The sequence below is a fragment of the Clytia hemisphaerica genome, unplaced genomic scaffold (genome assembly GCF_902728285.1).
Source record: "Clytia hemisphaerica strain Z4C2 unplaced genomic scaffold, Clytia hemisphaerica genome assembly, whole genome shotgun sequence".
Lineage (NCBI taxonomy): Eukaryota > Metazoa > Cnidaria > Hydrozoa > Leptothecata > Clytiidae > Clytia > Clytia hemisphaerica.
This window is the reverse complement of record NW_027104229.1, coordinates 249,273-262,021: the sequence shown is the minus strand read 5'-3', so window position 1 is coordinate 262,021 and position 12,749 is coordinate 249,273. Positions and strand designations below refer to the sequence as shown.

The 12,749-nt window shown below is 36.1% G+C and overlaps 2 protein-coding genes across 3 annotated transcripts; both read left to right on the top strand.

The window, feature by feature from the left end:
• The first annotated feature begins 2,719 nt into the window (after positions 1 to 2,719).
• Positions 2,720 to 5,983, top strand: LOC136815880 (uncharacterized). Its single transcript, XM_067072328.1, has 3 exons — positions 2,720 to 3,124; positions 4,242 to 4,532; positions 5,672 to 5,983. The coding sequence occupies exons 1-3, from the start codon at positions 2,755 to 2,757 to the stop codon at positions 5,764 to 5,766; spliced, it is 756 nt and encodes a 251-aa protein (XP_066928429.1). The 5' UTR covers positions 2,720 to 2,754; the 3' UTR covers positions 5,767 to 5,983.
• A 2,211-nt stretch (positions 5,984 to 8,194) lies between these two features.
• LOC136815879 (uncharacterized) lies at positions 8,195 to 12,749 on the top strand. 2 transcript variants are annotated; one of them, XM_067072326.1, is made up of 6 exons: positions 8,195 to 8,525; positions 9,260 to 9,442; positions 9,788 to 9,947; positions 10,656 to 10,826; positions 11,227 to 11,712; positions 12,020 to 12,749. In XM_067072326.1, the coding sequence occupies exons 3-6, from the start codon at positions 9,863 to 9,865 to the stop codon at positions 12,115 to 12,117; spliced, it is 840 nt and encodes a 279-aa protein (XP_066928427.1). In that variant the 5' UTR covers positions 8,195 to 8,525; positions 9,260 to 9,442; positions 9,788 to 9,862; the 3' UTR covers positions 12,118 to 12,749. The 2 variants fall into 2 exon arrangements, with proteins under 2 accessions (XP_066928427.1, XP_066928428.1); XM_067072327.1 differs by having other exon boundaries at positions 10,659 to 10,826; positions 12,020 to 12,748.

Below are 12,749 nucleotides of genomic sequence, written 5' to 3'. Positions count from 1 at the left end.
AATTGTTTTACTCATATTCAGCATTTAAAATTTTCGAATTTTTTTATAGCGAAGTTTTTCAGCATGATTCGATTGCTTTGATTTTTTTTCATCTCTACTATAATTTGCCTATTTATCTATCACTTTCATTTTACCTGACCGACATACTATATTCATGGGTACTATGAGATTCGGAGGTCAAATTCGATTTTAAATGTTCCTCTATACTGAATCATCAGTCTGTTCCTCTAAAGAATCCTGCATTGTAACACGCATTCGTAATTTGTCGTTCTTTAAAACCATATGTAGTTAATTCCCGTGATAAGTAAAGAGGAATGAATCCGTAGGGTTGTTACAGTCACTTTCGGTCGGGGTTGTGGACGGCAAAATTTGTCGTTCTTTATGAAATTTGTCGTTCTTCATGTTTATTTTTAGTAATGCAGAATTTTTGAGATAAACCCCCTATCAGTCTTCGATCCCATTTAGCAAGATCCCTAATAATAGGATATTTAAATACTCAAAAGGGTGGATGCTACGTTCTCTAAAAATTTTGATTTGGCGCCCTCTATCAAAAATGATATCTTAAAAATTACGCGAGCGGAGCAAGCACAAAAGTTACCGGGTATTTTCTCTCTTTTTTTTCGAAAATTTTTAAATTCTAAAATGTTAAAATGCAAAGGGGCGCCGAAATTAGTAATAAAAGGCGTCTTTAAGCGCCCTTTGTATTTCGGCGCCCCCAAAACAATCGATCGCTTGGGGGAAACGCCCCCTGCCCACACACCCCAAATAAGAAAAAAAAAACGAAAAAAATGCCAATCTGGACTTTTTTTATTTGGGTGGGGGTAAACAACAGGGTGGCATTTGTCCAGGCGCTCCTAGGTCCAGACGTACCGGTACAGGACAGAAAAAAGAGCGATCTCGTTTGGTGCCAGTGGTACTAACCTTGTCGCTATATTTTTCTCAAGACCCCCTGCGTATGAATTTTTCCGAACTTCAGAATATTTCGTATATTAACGTGGACTATAATGTAGAATTTCACCGAGTGGTACGGCGTCCAAAGTACTTTTTGATAAAAGATCGGTTAAGGTTTGGTTAAACATTTAACAAATGTTAGACGATGTTATCGTCCGTTACAGTGACAGTAAAGGCGGGAGAATATGGTGGTATACGGGGAAAAAATCGGCGGGAGAGTTTCAAAGAAACGACTGGCAACTCTACCGACTGTAAACTCTTCTTTTTGGCAAAAAAAACCGTTTTCTGAATTTTCTTCGGCTTTAGGCTTTTTTTCTAAGATAGTGATTCGTCTTAGACTATAGCATAGTCTCCGAATGGTAAGGCGTCCAAAGTACTTTTTGATAAAAGATCGGTTAAGGTTTGGTTAGACATTTGAGAAATGTCAAATTGTCAAACAGAAGAATCTATTTTTTACTTAAGCCATTAGGAAACAAATATAAGTTTTCAACCATATTAACTATTATATTGTTCTTCCGTGACGTATTACTCAAGTTACCGTCGTAAATTTTCTATAATTATCTTTTTATTTATTATCTTTTGCAATAATAATACTGTAGAGTTTCCATAACTCGAGAACACGCAACGGGGAACACAACTTTGTTCGATTTAAGGAAGAGTAAGGTTTATGAAGGCATTGTTAACTGAAGGAACCATAGAACTTGTTCGAGAAATAGAGATTCGAGTGTTGCAACTATCTATAAAACTTACAGCGTTTTTCTCCCAGAGGGGTACTAGGGTTGCGAGCTGACGGGGGGGGGGTGCCGCCCGACTTTCGAACTTTGGACCCTTACCGGGACTAAAAAGGAAAAAACAAAGGAAAATTTTGGGAATTTTACGACCCTTAGCGGGACAAATTTGCCAATTTTGATCAAATTTCGATTTTTCAGGGGGTATAGATTTGAAATTTTCCTATTTTTCCGACCCTTAGTGGAACCGAAATTGATTTTCTGATTTTTCCGACCCTTAGCGGGACAGTGGACGTCCAAAAAAGGTACCCTTAAGGGCGGCACCCCCCCCCCGGTGTTTGTCTTTGACATAAAGAATACTCTGCTATACACAAATTGCGTAATTAAAAAGTTAACACGTTCACGCATTATACCATTTTCAATGTCATATTAGACGTTATAATTACAGGAAATGGTTTCCTGTCATAAAAAACTGCTAATGAAAGCAAATTCGGTCATTAATATTTTGATTGCAAAATAAATTAGCAACATTAGAAAGCATAATGGCAAGCAATGAAAACTGACTCAACAATCATTTCTGTTTAGAATTCTAGTTCTGTGGGGCTGACCATGCTAGCTTACTTTTAAAGTTTATTTCAAATTAGCTGTTTTTTTTAATCTCAATAACTTTTTGATAGAATTTGAATTAAGCAGCGATTTTGTGCTCGTGGAAAAGACAAACAGGAGTGGGATATTTTCTATAAGAAAAAACTCAAAAAAGATCCGAAAATGAAGATTGAAAATGAAGAAGAAGAAAATCTACTTTATGACGTTCTAAGATTGAAGAGTTTATGATACAAAAATGAAGATCATAGCATTATTAATTATTCTACAAGAAGTTGATTTTCTTCTTCTTCATTTTTCATCTTCGTTTTTCCATTTTATATTTTTGTTTTCTTTTTGATAATACTCCACTCCGGATTATCTTTTTAACGAGCACGAAACCGTCAATTAATTTTTGCTGTATTTGAATTGATTGAACCAAGTATTTTTCTATAACATTATTTTCTGTTTCTCCATTTTTAGAGCTATTAAAATGGTTAATTCATTAAATTTGTTTGTCTTTTTTTGCTTGAGTCTATTTTACCAACAAGCTCAATGCTGTCATGGTCCTGGCTGCCGATACTCAAGTGATATTCATGGCGTTCAAGGGTCTAATACGGGACACCCTGTCCCCAATATAGAACAAAGAACGAAGCCTCTCACAATCAAGGAGAGAAAAGATTTGTGGTTACGCTTAGAGAGAATGCCACATCTACCACGTCCGCCTTATCCACCCCCTCCGCCTTATCCACCACGTCCGCCACATCCACCCCCTCCGCCTTATCCACCACATCCGCCATATGGAGATTTTCATCGACCAGCAGAAATGAAGAAAACAACCAATCACCGAGTAGCTGATGAAAGTGAGTATTGTTAATTTGAAAATGAATGGCGTATGATATTCAGTGAAAACATCATTATATCAATCTTCCCGGGGGGGGGGGCACTCAAGCGAAATTGGGAACAGGGACGTGCCACTGAAAACAATAAGTCTTTTTTTTAGGCTCTGGAGATATCTGACAGGCTCCCAAATTTACAAATTTTTAAGATTTGTGTCTGACAGGGTCGACTTTTGGTTATTTTGGACAATTTTCAGGGTGGAGAATTAAAATTCTTTTCAATATTTCGTCTTCATCTCGTCATTTTTGCTACTTTTCAGGGTGCAAATGGGAAATTATTTTCTATTTTTCGTACCGTCAAGGGTCCTAAATTTACCAAACATTCATATCTGACAGGGTCCACTTTTCAAACTCCAGCGGCACGTCCCCGTCGGACGTCAAGGTCAGTGCCCCCGGATAATCTTCCCATCACAACTCGTTTAAAATTTATAGCTATGGTGTTCGAAAATTGAATTTTTAAAAGAACTAAAATATAAGAAGAGCTTTGCTTTGGTATAATTTAAAGAACAAATTAAGGCTTTTTAAACATCCGATTTCTTAGGAAAGTGCACACGAATACTCACAAAATGGTGAAAATAAGAACGTGTTAAGAATATTTTTAAAGGTACAACTCAAAAAGTTAAGAACATCCCAATATTCAAAAAAATTGAATATTCTTACAAAAAAACGTGTATGGGCGGGATTCTAAGATTGGATAAGACTGGTTGACCCAAAAAGAAGTAAAGTGAAAATTTTTTCCCTTAGAATATACGCAAAAGATTTTACCAAGAGTCAATTTCATTTTGGACTTGTTCTAACCTCTATTAGTTATACATTTTATAAGAACATCCAAAAAATTTCAAACTTGCGTTTGTTCTTAACTATTTGAGTTTTAAGCCTAAAAATGATATTGAAATGCTCAAATTTTTATCATTTTGTGAGTATTTTTGTGTGATTTCTTAACAAATTGGGCGTTTTTGAGTCTGCCAAGCCTTAAAATGTTCTTTTAACTTGTTCTTAACATTTCAGCCATCGAAGCCCGATATTCTTAAATAGTTTGTTGTTATAAAAATACGTGTAATGTCAATATTTTAATATTTAGATTCGGATTCAAGAAGTAAGGAGAATAAAATTGGTGTGATAGCTCTCATCGTTACCATTGTATTATTTGTACTGGCAATTACAATAAGTTACGTCACTCACCAACGTAGAAAGACGAAAAAGTTGATTGAAAGACGAATCAGCCAATCACTACCAAGCTTGGAAGAAGATCCGGATATTGTTATGGAAGAGATTTCAGTAAACCCGTCAGTTGTTGTGGAAAGATCATCTCAAAGTCGTTTGGAAACGAGCAATGATGGATTGGCAATGCTAGCCCTACAAAAACAAAATGGTAATTCGTCTTTCCTTACGTTTTGTACACTGTTAGTGGGGTCGTTTAGCATAATTTACATAATATACCATTCGAAAGCTCTCAAAAAACTATATAGAAGACTTTTAAATGGGTATAGCCGATTTCATTACCTAACTCAAGATAATTCACGCAGAAGATGCAATTTATGGTCAATTTTAGACCAAAATGTGGCGAAAAGTGGAACTTGCGCATGAAATATGTTGTTAGGTAAGGAAATCCGCTATAACCGTCTAAAAGTCAGCCTGTATTTTTCTAACACGTCCACACTATGTCCGATTCTGTCAGAGTCAAAGATTGGTAAAACTTAAAGGTCCCCGGTAATGTTTTTCAGCTAATTCGAACGGTATATTATTAACAATTATTATGATCCATATAGCGGTCATTGAGTAAGCCATTAAAGGTTCAATCGGCGGGCGGTATTGTGACTCAAATTGTCATACCCGCGCTGAGGAAACTAAAGCGCCAGGCTTCAGAGTGCTAAAATATCATTAACGGCCCGGGTATAGGGTAATAACGTCATTTGCGACCCGCTCGGAATTGGATTGAAGTCGTTGCATTGAAGCGAAGAGACTAAACTAACGTCAGAAAAACACTTTTTGGTCATTTGCGGCCCGCTCGCAAGGTGCTAAAAATTTGTTAAAGACATTTCATTGAAGCGAAAAGAATTGGTTGACGCTAGAAAAAAACGTTGTTTGAATGTCCGATATGGATAATAATAGTAATGCCATTTGCGCCCTCCGCTTCGCGTCGGGCCCAAATGACACTATCGGGCCAATAATCAAACTACGCGGGCAGAAAATAACAAACAACGACCTCAAACTGAATGCTATTGTTATATTAACCTTTGACGTCAGTGTTTTGGACATTAAATGTTGTTAGCCTCACTAAAGTTTCCACTCTCAAAAAGGTCTTGAAATAAAATTTTCACGAAAGATAGGGATTCGTTAGAAGATTCCAGTGGTGCATTTAATGGAGGTTTAAGATTTACGAGGAAGAGTGTTTCTTTTAGCCATACTCCTTATAAATAAATGAAACTGTCCTTCAGAAATATTGACACCCCCGCCCTCAGATCTGCAACTGTATCACGTGACCTTGATGTTACTTCTTTTCATTAACAGATCCTCCACCAAGTTACGAAGCTTCTATTCAAACCACCCTCCAACCGCCCTCATATAACGAAACAATGAGATACAGTAATGTTGACACTACTTAATACGCATTGGTCAAAACAGCACCATTTTCCTTCTTGTAAACAACCGTTATACAGTAGAGAGATTATGTATCGGAGATATTCTACGGCTACGATTGCGGGGTTGCCGATGCGGATCTGCAAATATCGAACTTGCTTTCACCTGCCATTACTTGCCTTACTCGCCATATCCCTCGCCACTTTAACCGCATTCCAGATACATAAACTCTCTAGTAAAATTCTCATAGTTTATACCAAATTATATGAATTATACTTAATATTTCAATCTAAAAAAACTATTCAATCATTTTGGGAATCGAATTGAACGGAAAATTTTATTCTTATTTCAATTATTCTAAGCCCAGTTTAGATTGTGAGTTTTGACGATTTTACTTTATATCAGGATATTCGTGGGGGTGGGGCGGTTCAAAACTAGGGGGGCAGTTCCTGTACCACCCCTTTAACCTTTGACCTAGTGGGTCTTTTTGGATGAAATTTGGCACACAAGATCCTTGTCATAAGGCCCGGGGGGGGGTACTTAGGCAAAATGGGTGCCGGGTATGTGCGAGCCATAAGGGTACCTTTTCTCATTCCTCAAAAGTCTCTCAAAGGGGTACAAACTCAAAGGTTGGTCTCTGAAAGGGTCCCAAAATCACGAAAATCAAAAATTTCTCTCTCAAAGGGTCACGATTTCCAAATATTTTGACCAAAATTTGGTGAAAATCAAAACAAAATTTGGAAAAAAATGGACCAAAATTTAGGAAAAGTCTCTCAAAGGGTCCCAAAATCAAAATTTTGTCTCTCAAAGGGTCGATTTTCGATTTTCGGCTCGGACATACCCGTCACCTAGCAAACCTAGTACCCCCTGGGTTATAAGGTAACTTTTGGCAAAAAAGTTTTTGATGACGTCACTCATCATATTCAAAGTGAGCAAAAATCGAGACGTTCTATTGTTCTTACAAATAAGTATTGTGTTCTAACATAGGCTTTGTTGGGAAAAAGTTCCCTGAGTCTGAAATGCTTATTTTATCCTAAATATTCCGTTTTAACGATATATTTGACATAAAAAATAAATTTGTGACACTTTACTGTCAGAAATGTCATCAAACACATGGTGTGAAAATTTTTATGTGTCAATTCTTTTTTGTATTTTGAAGCTAAATAAAAATTTATTAACATTTGTTTCACCACCGAACAGAAACAGCCCCCCCCCCCCAGTACGAATAGAGTTAAATGCGAATAAAATGTAAATATATTGTTTATAGCATATCACTTTTCTTTATTCTAACGATTTATTTAAATTTATGGATAAACTGATCAATAAAAATTGATTAAACCCACATCGCCTACATATCAGCAACTGAATTCCGCCACTCTGTCTAAAAAAAGAAAAGATTCCTCCCCGCCGCCAACCGTGCCCCCTCAGAAGGCATACCTTAGAAACTATCTTTCCAAAATTGAAATATTTTTGTTAATAACGCTAGCTATGACAGAATATTTAGCACCTTCCCAAAAGCAGCTGTTATCCAATATCCGATCTCGCTCCCAGAGCCATTTGCACCACTTTTTGATTTTATTGATGGTTAGTTCGATTTTTGTTTTATATCGCGGAACTCCATCCCGACTAAAAACATGGTTTTCTTAATCTGCAGACGTGTCCTGGTTTGTCTGTGAAACAGTTTTCTCAAGTTATTAGTTTTTTCAGGGTTTCGGCTTTGTGAGAATATACACTGCCGACATTTTATTTCTGATCTAATAAATACAGAAGCGCTCCGTATCTCACACGTCATAATTATTTCAACTAGAAACTTTTACGAGTTCCAATCCCACAGTTCATTTCGAAATGATTGGAAAACCGTGAAAGTTATTACCTTTTTTTTATATAATTAATTAACGTGAAAGGGCAATTAATGGAAATGAGGGTGGGATTGAATTCGGTGCGTTGTGTTATTGCATAGATTTTCGTTTATTATGTCATTATTATAGGATTTTGTACAAGATTAATATAGGAAATCCATCCACATAGTAACAGGAATAAAACATAATAAGTAGTCAAAAGAAAAAGATCATAAATGAATTATAAATATTCTAAAACTAATTTGATTGATTCTGCTTCCCATAGCACAGTGTCAAATTTAAACGAAAATTTGAGTTAGAATATTAAAGATTTTGTAATTAAATAAGAGTGACATTGTTTGCTTACTCATTACAAAAGTTTTTTTTCACATTGGATTGAAACGGATGTGGAGCAAGATTGGTCAGAAAGAGGAAATGAAAAACAGTTTTTTGCTTACATCAGCATAATATAACAATAGGCAGACACTGTCCTGATATGGAATATGTGGCTGATATGAAACGGGAACACTTAGGCAAAAATAAAACCTTTGAAACCTTTGAATATTATTTTAGGAAGAGAGAATCATGGTATATTGTTTCTAATTTTTTTAGATGAAAATAAGTTGTACATCATGTAAAGTTACAACAAAAAGTTTTCAGACATTATTTCTGGTCACCATCTTAGCATCCCTTGGGAATAATTGGGTCAGGAGCACCCCACAACCAAAATGCACCCCATATACTGATTGCATTGAAAATCATTACGTCATTTACAAATCTTCATTAACAGTCCAATCAGAAAGCCGTTCCAATGTGGAATTCTACCATTTTTATAATAACAGTTTATCTCTCAAGGATCAAATCTCATATCGTCTAAAATGGAATGTTTTCCAATTGAATGGTAATTTTCCAGAATGTGAAAAAGATTCGGTTACAGTTTTTGTAGGGTAAGTGATCACTAATTCTGACAACCCTGTCCCGCTCACACTCTCTAAAAATCGAGGGAAGGGGTTTCTTTAAGGGGAAAATGGTCTCCTGCGTTTTCACACTTTCAGAGGAGGACCTCCAACGGGCCCAAATTTCACGCATAGTCATGCAAATTTTTCTCAAATTTTACCCAAACTAATACAGCTAATAGTATATCTACTCTGTATTTCCCAAGCATTGGCAGGTGAAGCAAAATAATCCGCTATCTTTGCTGAAAATAGGTCACAGTAGGTTAAATTTCCGTACCGGCAATTTGTTCAACCAGGCAAAAAAAACTTGAATGGCGCGAAGCAACGAGGCGAACGATAGAGCTTCTTGATCGATCAAATTTCCGGCACCGAACTATGGTCTACTTATCAGAGATGGTGGATTATTTTGATTCAAATAGGGACAGAGTAGCTCCATCTGTAGTGTTTTACATAAGATATATGTGAATACAACACATAACAAAAAAAACCTATTCCCGCATTCACACAACCCACTGAGGAGCCTTACAGAAGGAGAAATAAAACAGTCTTCTCTATCTTGAACTTTTCTGCTCAAGACATTGAGTTTCAGTTGCTCCATGGCAAGTCTTGACAATCCCTTAATTTAAAAACACCTTTTCGATTTTTTTTTGTCAACAAAATTTGTCTTAATATCGATTTTTGTCTTAAAAAGTTAAAAACTTCTTTTTTGTTGGTGTTTTTGACAGGAATGGTAGCAACGTAAAGCAAGTTGGAACATTTTGCGGACGAATCATCCCACACGACATTTATTCACTCGATGGTTGTTTTACATTACAATTGAAGAATGGACGATTGTACCAAAGTAAATTTGAAGTGGAAGTTGAATTCATACCTTACTCAAAATCTGATTCTAATTGTGAAAATCTAAGGTACCGTTTTATTTTGTAGATAATAGGATAAGGGGTTCTTCACGCCCTAATTTTTTCAGCCAGCTTTGAAAGTTTCTAACAGTTTTTAAGAAAAAGGCTTCTCGACCTAAGGATTATATATTTATAATATCTCATAATCCATCATTTTATAGCATTTATATAGCGGTTTTAAAATCCAGGGTGGTCAGTATAACGAGGTCGAAAATCCAGGGTGGTTCAAAGAAATGAAAGAACAAAATTCAGGGGGGTCACCTTTTTAAATAAAAGATCTCCTCAACATTTTCTGGAATAGCCCAATTTGTAACTTTGAGAAATGATACTTAACTTCAGTTTTCCTTTTTACAGCATATCAACTGAAAGTCATGGTGTCATACTATCCCCTGGTTGGCCAACCATTCCCAAAAGTAGATCGTCTTGTACATGGAGCATCAAGCAAACGCTAATCAATACATTGTATTCAATTTCATGGACGTAGTTCTCGGTGGCTCCTCGACAATTGAAATAGGTAAGAATGAAAGATTTAAATCGTTCTTTTTTTACTTTTTACTTTTTCCGTTCTTCCCATTTCATGCCATTGAAGATTTTGTCTGGAATAAGATACCCCTCCCCATGATTGAGATGGACAACCCCTTCTCATAAACCCACTGGGACCCCCACGCTAAAATCTCGTCCCTAGTGGAAGATTATACTATAATTTTTGTCCCGCTGAAATAATAATTTTTAATAAGAAGGTACTCTGTAAGAATGGGCTTTTCCAGAAAAAAAACTGTTAAGGAGTCCATTTCCATTCCAAGGGGTATGGTTTATAATGCAGTGGAATTCCATGGGGGTAATGAATGAATTTCTGTAAAAATTCGGAATTCCAGAGGGGTATGATCCTAAAATCGCCTGGAATTCCAAGGGGGTAATTCACAAAAATCTGGAGCACCTCAACAGGGGGTGTACGGTTTTTTTCTGGAAAAGCCCAATCTCATAAGCAAATCCTCACTGCAATATTATGCTCACTTTCTATACCCATTGAATTTTCTGGCTAAAAAACAAAGGAATTCAAATCTCCATCCTTAAAAAGATCCCCATCGAGTTTTTGTCCGTTATTTTTTTCCCCCATAAAGTCCCACTGGGTCTGTGAGAATGGGGTGTATTCTAAGATTTTATTTAAAATTTACTTTTTTGAGGTATATTTTGCTACTTATTTAAATTTCTTGTTTTGAAGCAGGTAGAGATCCACAGCAATTCACTTTCAAATTATCCAAAGAAAACGTGAAGAATATCACAACGTACATGACTTATAACCGCGAAGTGGAAATCAAATATACACCTGATGATATCACTGGTGAAGGTGCATCGAATCGTTTCGCTTTGGGTTGGATGTTAGTTGACAAGGGTAAGTAAACTAAAGGGATTCATAGCTTGTCAAAGATACACTCAACTCTCTCTAATTCGAAATTCTATTATTCAAATTTGTTTGTAATTCGAACTAAATTATTGGTCCCCTTAGCTGGTTTAGATTTCTCTCTCTAATTCGAATTTTTCTCCAATTCGAAAAGAATTTTTGTTCCCTTGAAGATCAAATATGAGAAAGATTCAACTGTTTGACAGTTTGAATTCTTTAAAAACTGGTTCTTACGCAACTCTTACGTTGGAATTCTTGACAAAAGTAAAAAAAATTTGTAGCTTGTTCAGGAAAAAAACTTGCCCAGGACAATCCACAAAGCAAATCAAATATCACATACTTTTCTATATATATTTATCATAATAATTCTTGTTTCTTTACCTCTTTCCAGCACCTAAATCAAGCCAAAATAAAAAGTCATCGTCCAGAGGGTTTCTAGTCATTGCTATCTGCTTTCTATCTTTGTTTGGAATCTTTTTTTTGTTCGCATGTTTCGGGTGTAGACCAAAAAGGCGTCTTCAAAGAGTAGTAAGCAACCGACTACCATCTAGCCTCCATCTTTCTCAAACGATACAAGTTTCTTTTGACAATGAAGCCTCGACTACTACAGAAGAACGTAGTGTTTCAACTAGGAATCAAGAAGAGAATACCACAAGTAGAACAAGATCGAATTTTACAAATGAAATTGACATTGGAAGTAGAAGAGACAGTTTCAATAACTTATTACACCTTTTGGAGATGGCTGTCCCGGGGAATACGGCTCTTGGTGAAATAGGAATTGATAATAATACACTGGAAATGGCTGAACCACCCGAGGGAAATATTGAATCAAATAGTGAAATTGGAAATTATAATAGCGTGTTTAATGACCCTTCCGGTAAGTTCAGAGGATACCTTTTTACGGAAATACAAATTCTTTTCCGACCTTTTAGTTGTTTCTTATGAGATCAGAATCTTAACTGTGCAGTAGTGCAGCAATTAATGAACAAGAGACTTGATAACGCTACCATGGTCAATCTGCATTGAGTTTTATCCTACAACATTCCAATCAGAAATTATGCGCCTTGTCATGCTTAGGAATTCAATGAATCTACATATATTTTTCCCAAAAATTCAATCAGTATATTGGATTTCAAGCTAATGAACCTATACAAATTTGGTCTATATCCATGCCTCTCGTTTAGATTCACCTCCAACGTACAATGACGTCACACTTGGACCGAGTCCTCCAAGTGAAGCACCTCCTCCATCTTATGATGAAGTTCTCAAAATGGCAAGGTGACGATGCTGACAAAAAAAACAAAGGCTGAATTGTCAATTGATAAAGATCACGGTCATTTGATACTTACTGTCGAAATTGTCGTCTTAACCAATTCTCCAGATACCGTTAGGAAAACCTTTGACGTTAATTTAAATCATTGACAGTACTGTTTTTTAAAGAAACAGATGTCACTTAAAGATAAAACAAAATGCGTGGAAAACGCTTGGTGGGATAGGTATATAGTCCATTGATATATCAGCATGTTCATTTTCTTTATATGACATCAGAGAAGAAAACCCGAAGAACTACCTCTATCAAAACAGCTTTTCCTGAGGAAAGAATACGTTACGCCACACTCTGTGACCCAAGGACCATTCAACTTTATCCATCATAAAAGCGTATCAAACTCCCTATCTATAGTTGACGTTTTCCTGGAATGTCTGACAATGTTACTAGGTGTCAACATTGTAAATGCAAAAAAAAATAGGACTACAAAATCCTTTTTCGTTCTTCTCTATGCTTGAAAGATGAATCTATTAATCAACATTTGAATTTGAAAATTTATTTTTTTCGCCCAAAAAGAGTTACTTCATCATCATTGGCGATAGTCAACGTGCCAGAAAGTTAACAAAAACAACATAACAAAATCAATC